The sequence below is a fragment of the Pteropus medius genome, unplaced genomic scaffold, assembly GCF_902729225.1.
Source record: "Pteropus medius unplaced genomic scaffold, Ma_sr-lr_union100, whole genome shotgun sequence".
Taxonomy (NCBI): domain Eukaryota; kingdom Metazoa; phylum Chordata; class Mammalia; order Chiroptera; family Pteropodidae; genus Pteropus; species Pteropus medius.
The window spans coordinates 4063267-4076842 of record NW_024356249.1 but is presented as its reverse complement, the minus strand read 5'-3'; the positions used below and the strand labels follow the sequence as shown (position 1 = coordinate 4076842).

General features: G+C 41.4%; 1 protein-coding gene across 1 annotated transcript in view; it reads right to left on the bottom strand.

Moving 5' to 3' along the window:
• The window catches only part of DGKI (diacylglycerol kinase iota), a 375451-nt gene that overhangs the window by 16816 nt on the left and 345059 nt on the right, over positions 1-13576 (bottom strand). The window contains exons 29-30 of the mRNA XM_039860746.1: positions 4466-4503; positions 846-966 (exon numbers count right to left, since the gene is read on the bottom strand). Of these exons, the coding sequence (XP_039716680.1) occupies positions 846-966; positions 4466-4503 (159 nt within the window). The remainder of the gene's footprint in view (positions 1-845; positions 967-4465; positions 4504-13576) is intronic.

Below are 13576 nucleotides of genomic sequence, written 5' to 3'. Positions count from 1 at the left end.
CAAAAAACTAAGAATCGATCTACCATATGATCCAGCAATCCCTCTACTGGATATTTACCCCAAAGACTTGAAAACCCATATCCAAAAAGATATTTGCACGTTGATGTTCATAACAGCATTATTCACGGTGGCCAGGACATGGAAGCGACCGAAGTGTTCTATGATAGATGACTGGCTAAAGGAGCTGTGGTACATATATACAATGGAATATTACTCAGCCACAAAAAGAGATGAAATACTGCCATTTGTGACAACCTGGATGGACCATGAGATAATCATGCTAAACAAAATAAGCCAGACAGAAACAGTTGAAAATCACATGATGCCACTTATATGTGGGATATAAACCTAAAAGCAACAAATGAACAGGACAAACAAAAAGAGCCTCATGGTCATGGACAATAGACTAGTGGTTACCAGAAGGTAGGGAGGAGGGGGAAGGTAGACAAGGTAAATGAGGTCAAATATGTGGTGACAGAAAGAAATCTAACTGTGGGAGGTGAAAACAGTGTAAAAATATATGCCTTACTGTTAAAGTGTACAGCTGAAACTTACTGGATTTCATTAACCAATGTCACCATAATAAATAAACAAACAAACTAGCAAACAAACAAACAAACAAAATAATATAAAATAAAATAAAATAGAAAGAAAGAAGAAAAGGAAACTATCTCTAGGAATTGATTGATTAAGCTTCCGGTATGGGGCGGTGGCCTGCACTCCCAGCCGCCTCAGCTAACCAGAGAGAGTCAGCTGACAGCTGGAGAGCGTTCCCACCATTCCGAAGACGAAAGTCAACTTGGATTCGCGGACACGAGCTCCTGGATTTCGCGGCACGGACTCACCGTGGTCAAGGATGTACTTCACGATCTCCCCGTTGCCGGTTTTGGCCGCGTGGTGAAGGAGTGAGCAGCGGTCTGGTCCCTGAATTAGCAGGCTGCCTCCATTTTTATAGCTTTCTATTAGCTGAAAAAGAGACATAGGAAAAGCAGCTCAGACAGAGTCCGGAACGAGGAAAATGGCTAACCGGTGATGAAATAAGTGCAATGCAGCAAACTACCAATGCTTCCAGCCACAGAGGACGCAGAGAAAAGTCAGCGAGATGAATGGTGCTCTCGCTCTAACAGATGGCCAGCTTCTCGCTCACTTTGGGGAGGGTACGTGGGTGTTGAACGGCCTCAGGAAACTGAAACACGCTAAAGTACTTCTTTTTTTTTTTTTCCCTGACTTTTATTTTCATTTTCTGGGTACTGGTCCCTGTCCCAAGGGAGTGGAGGACAGCGAGAAGAGAATAACCACTTTCCTGTGTCAGCCCAGCTTTTTCTTGAGTAAAAGAATAACTAGGGCGATGGGCAGGACTAGCTTGGTGTCTGGTTGCTAAGCGCCTTTCCTTTCGTTTTTTTTTTCTTCTTCAATTTCTAACGAACCTAGCTACCAAATATAGAAGCTGCTCCCCATTTTCTGTCGGATCACTGCTCGTGGGCACAAAGCATACACAAGCACACACAAGTATGGTTCCCTTCTTCGGCCAGCTCTGCAGCTCAGCCTGCATGCCTTTCCTTAATCATCCAGCATCGACCCGATGAGGAGAGAGACCATCTGGGGGATGAGAACCAAAAGGATTCAGAGGACATAGTAGTAGAAACCTAAAATGCCTAAAATATGAGAACAGCCTAGAAAAAAAAAACAGTGTTTGCAGCCTGAGAATAAGGTGGCTAAATGAGGATATAGCTAACTTCATGAAATATTAAACATTATAGAAAGTGTAAATGGATCCCTATTCTCCAAACTGCAGTATATCAAAACAAGAAGAGCCTTCTGGAGCTTCGAAAAGGTAATTTTAGGACAAATAAGAATCAAATTACCCAGCAGGTAATAAGCAAAAGGGATGTGTCGACCACCAAGAAGTCAGATGGCATGACATTATTTAAAAAATCAAGCATCTCGTAAGGTCAGAGAGCGTAAACACACGTCGTGCTTTCGCTCAGACACAGCTATAGAACTGCCATGTGTCAGATGCCAGAGAAACAAAGATGAAGATGACTCAGTGAGTGGCCTCAAAGACCTCTCACTCCATGGGGGAGATGGCTGGATCAAGAATCATACAGGCATAAGGGGGCCGGGACCATGTGGGGTTATCCCAGGGCACCAGGAAAGAGTGAAGTAGGGGACGGAAAAAGTCATGGAAGACATCCTAGAAAATAGACCAAAAAGGAGTAGTTGAATGGAAGTAAGAAACAGACAGAGACTTTCATACTTAAACTGGAGCAACGGGACAGGAAGAAGCAGCTAATTGTCTTCCCCCCAAATCTAAGAGAATCCTGTTCCGTTGAACTGCATTGTCTTACAGTGCCCCAATCCATCTGCTGCCTTGATTTTGACTTTTCTTGGTGTTTTTAGTCACTGTGAACACGAAGTTGGTCCACAGGCATCTTATGCAGCCCAGCTGTACACAGGTGACTCACGACAGCCCTCACACTGAGGTGGCTCCTGCAGCCTTCTGTCCTCTACTCACTGGTGTGTGCGTGCTCCCTCCCTCTTTCAAGTATGTACACACACACACACACACACACACACAAACACAACCAGTTTAATATTTAATATTTACTGAGCTTTCTCCATGGAATATAAAAATGAAAGAAGATGGAGAAGAAGAAAGAAAAAGGGAAGAAAATACTTGGAAAGGAAAAGAAAGAAAAAAGTAAGAAAGAAAAAGAGTGAAAAAAGACCTCTAAGCCCCTATATTTCAGCTCTCAGTAAACAAGGTGTTATTACATCATTTCTTAGTCTTTTAGGGAATAATCACAACAGAGGATGTAATCAGACAACTGACTGAATATTGCGATTTCCCATACCTCAAATAATTTTCTATAAAGCACAAAAAATTTGTGGTTATATACCCAGGGACCCGGAAAAGTTTGTTGCCTAGACTAAAAATATATACAAAATAAAATGGAAAGGTTTCAAACGTACGGTAGTTTCCAAACGTTCTGGCTTAGGAGGTCTGCAAAGGCCGGGCTCAGAGCTTATGCAGGTCTTTATTTCATAGAATCTACTATAAGGCCTTGCAGGGAGTGTAGGAGAGTGTAGGAGCAGTAGATTACTGGTTTAATCTACTGCTGGTAAATGACATTGAACTCACAAGTTGAACTCACTGCTTAGACGGCACGCTACTCTTGCGGGTAACAATTCCTAGCAACACTACGACCTGGACAGTGGCACAGGCACCCTTCCCAGGATTATGTGTCTAAAGATGGCAGTTTATTAAGATGCTGGCAACCTTCTCGCACCATTCATTTCCTGCTAAGAACCTGTTAAAAATGTAGCACAGAGGTTTCTCGGTTGATTCAACAGACGTGCTTCAAGAGAAGTTGCGTAAGGGGCAGTGCTTCTCAGCTTTCTTTTGAGGCGTTTGGTTTCTTATCTGCTAAGGCACCATACTCCACAGCTGATAAGTAAGACACAGCTCCTGCCTCTGGGACAGATCAATGCCAGTGTGGGTTATACAAGGACATATGGGTGGTCCTAAGACCCGATACCTGAAAAGGACATGGAGGCCAATTATAACTTTTAGAATAGTCCAGACTATATTATACATTTGCATCTGCACTACGTTTAGCTATTTAAAAAAAAAAAAAAACAAAAAAACAGAGCCTAACACTACGTTAATAGAATAGCTACCAATTTTGAGTCCCTTTTATGTAATAGGAACAATCTTACGAGTATTATTACAGTCGATCCTCACAACGAAGCAAAGAGAGATGCAATACTATTATTTTATTTTATAGATGAAGAAACTGAGGCACAGCGAGAATTCAGTAATTATACGAAGTCACAGATATAGTGAATGGCACAGCCAAGATCTGAACCCAGGTAACCTGACTTCAGAATTTGCACTCTATCTAGAGGCATCAGAGACCACTTCCTTCACTCTGAACTAGAATTCACCAGAAACATAAGCACAAATTAAAACGTTCAAGGTGGATCAGACAGAGTATCTTCTTTTGGTTTACTGTGAGCCCCAAAATACCAAACTGTAACAATACTGAAAAACACAGGCTCTGGCCTGGAGGATGTATTTCTGGGTGTTGTCCAGGTAATTCTTACAGATTTTAAGACCTGTCTGTACAGAAGTCTTTAAACTCCAATATCAGCTTCTGGAGAGCAGGAATTCCAGGCACTGCGAGCCCTGTATTCTGGGGACATGCAGTCCATTTTCACTAGTCAAGGTAAATTGCACGGTGCTCTTGCAGAAACCCTTCGCTGTCAGAAAACATGAAGATGTGGAAACTCCTCTCACTCTCTCTGTTCAATTCTCAAAAGAGCATCCTTCCTCTTTCTGCTCAGCCAGCACAGGCAGGGGGTTTGGTAAATGATACATGGGATCATGAAAATTTGGTGCAAAATGATGTCGATTTACAGTTCTTAAAGAATCACCAACAGTTCGGGTAGGAAGATATCTTACCTTCATAAGATCACCAGCTATTACTGCCTGCAAAATTGCTGTGAAAGACAAAAGAGAGATGCCCCATTAGTAGAAGACCCTCTCATTAAAATATTACAAAGGGCTGGATCCATATTTTGCAGAAATAGTCTACATTCTTGGGGCAGGAGCCAGGGAAGGAGAAGCATGCCAATGGTTGGAACTTGGAACAGACTCAGGCCTTCTCTTCAGCCCTTCCCTATGCAGGCGCCCATCCCGTGTATCATTCTTGAGCCTTACCCGAGCCCCCTCTAGCCCTGGTACAGCAAGAAAAAATGAAAACCCGGAGTCGCAAGGATTGGGTTCAAATCCTAACTCTGACACTTACAAGCTGTGGAACACTGGGCAAATCGTTTAGCCCCTCCCTCTAAGCCTCAGTTTCCACATCTGTAAAAGAGCAAGTCTAAATCTCACAGGATTGCTGAAAGATTAATGAAATCACATAAACGTTCCTAACTCATCCGCTGATGCAGGGTAGTAGCTAATCATGATTGGTTTTCCTCCCTTCTTTCCAGTTCTGTCCACTTTGTCCTCTTGGGGTTCAAATAATCACCAGCAATTGTGTGTGTGTGTGTGTGTGTGTGTGTGTGTGTGTGTTTGCAATGATACATATATATCTTCTGCTATGGAAATGAAGAGGACCAGAGATAATATAGAAGAAATAAGTATATTTTAATTATGTTCTGAAGAAAACAACTAATGCACTTAGCATCTAATTCACCGATGACTCTTATGAAAAGAACTTCAAAAGTCTTAGGCAACCAAAACTAATTGTGATAATACGCAGCCTTAGAAGAAAAAACACAAGTGCACGTCCATGTCCTGTGAGGTATAGAAGAAAAATGAGAAAATATGACTGATAAAAATGACTGGAAAAGAATATATGACTGGAAAAGAATATATGACAATTATGAGTGTCTAATGACAATTATGGCTTCTAAAGGGATCACATACATTAGGGCGGAAATGGTCTCCTTCAAGAAATATTTACCTAGATTCTGAAACTAGACAAAAATAGATTTATTTTAGGCTTACACATCACAAAAGGTTAGAAGAAAATAATCTATTTTTCAAAGTGTCATTTTATTGTTCTTGTTTGAATAGTCTCTCACATAGAGTTAGGCAAAAAACGCAGTATCATGTATCCAAGTACATGGAGCCCTTGCCTCTCCCTGAGCAAAGCGCTCCCACCTTTTACGTGGAGCACCTGCCAGCCCCGGGGCACCCAACGCAAAGGACTATGGGTACGTGAACCTCATTCACCAGCCAGGGACCCAGCACCTTCCCTCCGACCAAAGCGAAAGCCTTGGAAGCCTGTGGAAATGATGAGGGCTGCCCAAGCGTGGGAGGAAGAAGGATGAAGAAAGTAGAAGGGAGGGAAAAGGAGAACAGGAAAGAGAGGGAAGAATGTTTCGTTTCCAAAACAAGCTGTAAGCAATATACTCTTTTCATCTCCCTACGGCTTCTGGCGCAGCGCTTTGTACACTGTCCATGCACAACAATTAGTCCTGGAGCTGAGGGGAAAGGAAAGCAAAGAGGGACAAGGAGTCAGAGGGGAGAGAAATAAAAATAACAGAAAGGGAATGAATAAAACGGTCCGTGTCGAAAGAACCTAAGGAAACAAGCGTCTTGCTCTCATTATAAATGGAGACACTGGGGTTCAGAGTAATGTGACTCCCTTGGGGCACAGAGCCGGCAGCGGCCTAGTCGCACCATGACGCAGGTCCCTGTGTCCACTCCAGGTCTCTGTCCAGTGTCCTCTGCGAGGCCCACAGAAAATGGAGGAAACTAGGCTTGAGAGGTTATCGGGCTTACCGTGCCGTGAAAGGCCCTGAACTGGAATCTCATTCTCATCTCTGCGATTTACCAGACACGGAAATTTAAGAAGTCGTGCCATCTTTTTGAAACAATTTTCTTATTTGTGAAATAAGGCCGACAGGGGCGGTTTTTAGTACTTTTGTGACTGTCTGTGAAAAAGACATACGGCCACTTCAGAAAGAGCCTAGCAATAGGGTGAAAAATGGTGTGTGGGGTCAAGCAGACATCTCTGTTCATAGAGTGTGAACGGGATGGAGGCACAGGGAGGGCGCCAGCAGGGCGGTGCTTAACACTGAGATGTGAACCCTACATCGGAGGGCAGAGGGAGAGGCAGGAGAGGGAATTAGCAATCCTGGGGCGGGGAGAAGAAATCAGTTTGGACTTTTATGCTACAGGATGTTCTCTTTGCTAAAGTACAATATTCGCATTAGGGAAGAAATAAGGTTGGGGAAACTGCCTGAGGGTGTGGTTAATGCTGAGCTCGAAACACACACGCATAGAGCCTGTGTTCTCGAGATCATATTCAAACTTTTCCCGGAAATTAAAAGAAAAAAAAAATAGAGAGAGAAAAAGAATAAAGGAGAGAAACAAAAACGAATTTGTTAATTTGAAGCACTTGCGTAATAAAATTCGGTGCATTTAAGTAATGAATCAAGACAATGAAGAAATTCCCCAGGATGGAGTCCATTTAAGGAACACTAAAAGTGAAAGGAAGGAGAGGAGGGAAGGAGGGAAAAAGGAAAGGAGGAAGGGAGGAAGGGAGGAAGGGAAGAAAAAAAGAAGCTGGAGAAAATTGTATTGGCTAAACTGTGGAATTCAAAGAAGGGTTCTTGGAGGAGATAAGGTTTAAGCCAACTCTTCCACGATAAGTGAGATCGATTACCAAAGAAGGTTTGGAATCCCCTAGCAAGATGAAGGCAGGCTATGAAGGAAAACAGGGAAGTTCAAAGTCGTGGTGTCTGAGGGAACCTGCCAGGAGCTGTGTGCTATCACATCGGGGGTGGAGCGTGCTCCCAGGCCAGGCGTTGCAATGTCCCAAAGATCACTCCAGTGAGTGCCTCTGACGTAAAGATAAGGCACTTGGACTTTCATCCTGCAGGTGATGACAAGCCCTTGAAGAGTTAAAAGTAAACCAGAGGAGCATCTAATGTCCATATGATTCTGCTCCTCCCTCCCAGAAACAGTTATGAGCTGTTCCTCGATCATTTTCTCCAGAATGCCCCTATTATAGCCTCTTTCGATTTCTACCCCAGACTCATGCACACGCTTTGTGATTTATGTTTGTTCCTTTCCAACAGCCTCCAGCTTAAAGTCCCCACGAACAGGTAGATGATCATATAACAGAATCATAACCACAAATAATTTCCAATTGTACTGGAGATGGAAAGCATGAATATTTATTTCTAAGTCGAGCAATCCACCCAAGGGTAGCTATTATGCAAACATTATTAGGCACAAGGCCTACTTCTCTCTCTTGATTAATGTCCTTCCCTGTGACTAGTGTTGTTTAAGTCTTCCTCTGCATAAAGAGAGCTTGAATCCATTAGTCTTCAACTCCAGATAATAACCTTCTGAAAGATTGAGCTTCAAAACACATAATGCATTGTTATGATTACAGTATTATCCCTTATTATTCCTTGAGCTCTGAGTTTGCCTTCTTGCTTTTCCAAAACTCCTTCCCACTTAGGAAATCATGCTCCCGATTTCAAAGAAGCAGAGGAAGTCAAACTGTTGCTGGGACATAAAGGTTATTGAGGAGATAAATAATAACTTTCCTGGATATCATTAAATCCCATAAACATATATAGTTAGACAGGAATGTAATAGCGTAGATAACTGAGAAGTCAGTTGTCTTTAGAGGTTGGAAGTTGAATCATTAGTTCCCATGGAACAGTTTGTTTTTTCTTTGGTGCTATGTCTCCCAATAAGCCGCTGTCCAGTCAACATCCTGAGACAGAAAGCTGGACCCGAGAAGTCAGGGTTGCCAGAAAGGAATCACTGTCTTCCTTCCTAGTCTCTCTTTCTGAGGCCTGGATTCCAAATGGCCTCAGACATCTGCGCATGGGAGAAAAAAATGGCTCCTTTCACTTGGGATCAGGATAGGGAGAAAATGGCCATGGGGCTGCTGGCTGGCCCGCCCGCTCCAGCCATGCCAGGCCTTTGTTGAGAATGTGAGGATATAGCCGAACAGAATAAACCCCATCCTCGCTGGGAACCGACATTTTGGCAAGAAGTCCAAATGAGGAAGGGATATATTGTAACGGAATCTAGAGTCAAAAGGCCTAAGTTTAAGTCCTGTGAGCGCCATGAACTAGCTGTGACCTTGGGCACGTTACCAAGCTTCGGTTGTCTTATGAGGAAAATGAAGCTAAAATCAGTTCTTTTGAGATTCTGCCTTGTAAATAAGCTCAAGCAATAGAGAATTTGACTGTTATAGTTTTCCATGTTGGACACCATGAAATACTGATGTTTATAACCTCATACACAGAAAAAGAACCATTTTGCAACTATAAAATGGGAAAGTTAGACTAAGGCCAATTATAGCTTTAGAATTTGGCAGATGACTACTTCCATAGGGATAGTTTAAGTTTGTGATTTTTGCTTTGCAGATGAAAATATTTAAGAACGAAATATACAGAACTTGGAAAAGCCAAATATATGTTTGTAATTCTCAGTAAATCAATGGAAATAATATTATATAAAATATTGAGCGCTCGCACTTAAGTCTATTAAAAAGTTTAATCACTCACGTTGTTATTTTTTAATTTTTAAATCAATATTATACTGCCAAATTATCCGTCTTCTGCTAACGATAGCAGTCATCTAAATCTTTTTTTTATTAATTGTGGAAAAAGAAACATGAAAGTAAAAACAAAACCTGCTGGACAAAGAGAGGCTTGAGGAGACCTAGGTGGAAAAAAATCAGTGGATTCACTGAGAATCATAAATCTATATCTGACTTTGCCAAGTTCTGCATACTTTTTACTTCCAAATATCTCCCTGGCAAGGCAAGAATCACAACAGAAAACTACCCCTTCAGAGTGGTCACGGGCCACCTTGCAGAACCGTATTTGGCCTTTGTCTAAACCTCTCTGTTCATAGATGAGGAAATTGGGCCGTGAGAAATGACTTGACTTTTCCAAGGTCACACAGATCGTTAGAATCCAGCTGAGAAACAGAGGGACTTTTACTTCTTTATTTTTTTGTTTCTTTCATGTTTACTTTTATTTTATTGCTTCTAACCCCTAGGTCAAAGTTTTTTCCACCACACGATTTCTCCTGGGTTTAACTTGGAGCAGGGTGGGCAAAAGTTCAAACAAATGACCCCCACATCAAAGTTTCACGAATGCCTCACATACAAAATGAAGTCAAGTCAATTTATGGCTTTAAGAGAAACTCTTCTTATGCCAAAGAAGACGCTGTTAGGCTCACAGGTCTCTTGATCTGATCATCACCGGAGTCTTTCCTTTATTCAAAGTCACTTCTAGCTTAGCCACCAGAGAACTTACACTGTCAGCTGCCCAAGCGCCCACTTCTCTGATATTCATATTTTTGCATAGCTTTTTCTTAGCAGAAGCACTGTCCAATTTTTCTGCTTTCTGAGCAGCCGGCCATGGTACACAAGCAACAAACTATGAAGGCTTAGGTCCCCAAAACGGAATTGAGTTTAATCGTCAAACGCAGCGAAGGTGATCTAACTCACATTTAACGGTATGGATAACCACTATGATTATGCTAATTAGGCATAAGAGAGAAGCAGTTCATAAAAATGACTGTAATTAAAATTATTTTACATAGTCACACCGAACAAGTCCAAGATGAGGTGAGGGAAAGGAGGAATTAAAAATTTCCAAAGACCTCTGCATTTTTAATCAAGGCCCAGAGGAGATTTTAATTGATAATAAGATATGCGCCAAGTTATCTGTTAATAATAAGTAAAATACTGAGAGTTTTTAATAATATAGTAGGACAGATTCAAGATTATTCTTATGACACACGAATTTATATCAGTTCTCTATTACTGCATAGCAAACCATCCCAAAACATAGTGACTTAAAACACAACAGTTATTCTGTTCGAAAACCTGCAATTTGGGTTAGCTTCAGCAGAAATAGCTTGTCTCTGTCCCACCTGGCATCAGCTGGGACAGCTCTACTGAAAACTAAAAGATCCACTTTCGAGATGTTGACAGGTGACTGGTAACCGGGTGCTGGCTTCAGCTGGGAGCCTTGATTTCTCTCATGTGAGCTTCCTTGGGCTACTTGGGCTTCCTCCTAAAATGGTGGCTGGATTTTAAAAGTGACCTTTCTGAGGAGAGCCCAGTAGAGGTCACCTGGCCTTTGAGATCATATAGTGTCATTTCTGCTGTAGTCTCAAGTTTACCTATTTTCGAGGAGAAATGACACAGAGCCCACTTCTTTTCAATGGAAAGAGTGTCAAAGTCATATTGAAGAAGGATTTGTGGAATGGGTGGTAACGTTGTGGTGGTTGTTTTTGTAAAGTACACTATGTCTCATCGTACATGTGCATTGTGGGATCCTTTGGGTCAGCGGGTTGGTATTGACTTTTACTGAGCATTGAGAAATGGCCATGAACAATGCCTTTGTTACTTGTATCACCTATGAGAATGTATTTTGCACACGGTATCATCTGTTTTATGTCATGAGTATCTCAGTAGAAAAATAAAAAAGGCTGAAGCTGCCTATCTGAAGGACCAGCTTTTGTAGAACTGAATTAGGAATTCTACCTAAAGGGGTTTCAACCCAAAATCTCCTTTTAATAATCAGATGTGAGAAAACAGCCTGGATGCAGAAAGAGAGGAGAGGACACTCTCTGAAGTCTAGTCCTGTATCCCTCACACTCTGCTACCAGCTTCTCCTCCATCACTGAAATACGGAGAGCAGGGTGCACAGCACACATCTCACATATCTTAGTGTCATCTTATCATCTCATCACCATGGGGATTAATCCATTGGAGGCATCTAAAGGCCATTAAAGGCTGCAATGGTCTAATATTCAAACACCACCTGTGTCGAATCTCTCTTACAGTGTGTAACCATAGATGGGAGCCATAAATAGGTTTTGCTTCTCTCTAATGACAGAGTTAATCCCCAAATTTCAATTAGTCCCTGCTTAATGAATGAATGAATGTATATGAGATCTTTTCATCTGCTGTAGCAATCCTTTCGAAGTACCTATTAGCTTGGAAGAGGTTTCCTGTTTGGAGAAAAAACAAACAGCCCCCATCCAGTGTGCTTTCCTGGTAGAAAAACTCCACCTTGCTGCCAGAGGACCAGGATATGCTCCCTTCAGAAACGGTTAGTTTCCACTTCCTTTGTTCACCACTGGAATTAGCTATGAACAGTGCAGGCACCAGATGCCTCTCCCAAGCATCCCATTTGTCTGTGGTTGTGAAATTGTTCTCTGGTTGTTTCCCATCTCTACGTCCCATCTCTGCAATTAAGCCACAAGCACAAGGACCAGGTTTCTGTTACATTTTTTCTTTTTGTTTGAACCAGACTCCATCTTTCCCTGAAAACTCTGTAGTACAGGAACTATATAAAGTATTTAACGAATACTTGGCTGATACTTGTGGCCTGGTGATTCGACTGGCTATCATTTCAATACTCTTTGAACCCTGGTCGAGGAAGATGGTCCAGGGAGGGAATGGACAAAAGCTCACTTTACTAGTTCCTATGGGCAGCCAATTTTGAAGTTGGAGGTATTTTTAAACCTCTTTAGTATCTAATGGTGTTTATCAGATGCACTGAAACACCATTGCAACTATCTTAACAGACCAGAAATGTTGATACTTTGGGTCAAATCGGGGCCATATACTAAGCATGATACATGTTACTTTCTAGGACGTCAGTAGCAAGCCTTGAATGAGTGTTTAAAAATTTTTCATGGGTTAATTAAATTTCTTTAAGCATTGGGTTAGTGTAGACTAGTTCACAGGTTAAGGGGCCAATTGGGTTCATACTCTTCCACAGTCATGGTATGTTACTTTCAGCCAGCTGTGTAAAATTTCTGCCAACAGTCATGAGGGGGGCCAGAAAGATTCATGAGAACCTATACAACTTGAAATTAATGTTTTCTCAAGTGATTATATATTATCACCTTTGGATGTAGTAGGTCAACTTTTTTTTTTTACATAGTACTACCTTCAAAAGTAATATGTAACTCTTCCCTAAAACTAGAAAAATATAAGTTCATTTTTAGCATTAATATCGCAGAATCTCATAATAAATAAATGTTAAGCTTTCACCAACAGGAAGGATTTTTCACATTTGTAAAGGGTTTTAATCTGATTATACCTTACTAAATTCATGAACCCAAAATAATTACAGTACGCATAACACTCTTTCTCCTTAACATATGAAGAAAGTAATATTTATTATAATGCTTAGCACATTGTAAACTGCTTCAGCAATGTAACATATTAAACAAAAAAATTCTAGTATTCTCCAAAAGTCCTTCATCCCCAGAATGTTGAGAGAATTCCATTGAGATTGATGAACTTTATTTTTGCTTGCCTGGCTTTTGGATGATGAAGCTCTAATCCTGAGAGGGTAAGAGAATTGGAAGAACTAATAAATAAAGTGCTTATTAGCCTCACAGATGAGCGAAAAGTGCCAAGTAGAAGAGAAGATACTGCTGGCCTCAGCACCTCATGACTTTCACAGAAGGTCTCAGAGATAGCATCGGGGCCTCTGGCTTCATTCCGTCCCTCAAGATCAGACCATATTCCTCCTGTGATAGGTCTCCTTGAATTCATTTGATGTATTTGAGCAGTGTCCTTCAGGACCCCTCAAAGTGTGCTCATATCTCATTCAGTGATATCAGCAAGCAGAACTGCCGTGGCCCCAAAGTGATGGATGGTTATTGGTTTTAACTGAACATCAAGACTGCATGGGAAATGGTGTTTAAGGCCAGGATCCAACTGCAAATAAATGTGTTCTGAAGTTGAAAAATATGATAGGTTTACGGGTCGTCCGGTCATCAGGATGCACGTTAAGCACCTTATCATTGCCTAGCAGCAGGCTGACCACTCTGTAACGCGAGAGGCCTTCTTAACTGAGAAGAAGAGTAGATTTAGCCCAAACTAAATAGGAACAAAAGGAAAGCCAAGGAAGAGTTAATAAAGCACAGGTCACTTTCAGGGACATACACCAGCAATATATGCGTGTAGTAAAAGTATAAAGTTAAAAAAAAATAAAATTTCTAGAGCCTGCCTTCACTTATATGTGTAAAAGTAGACAAGATAATTTGTAT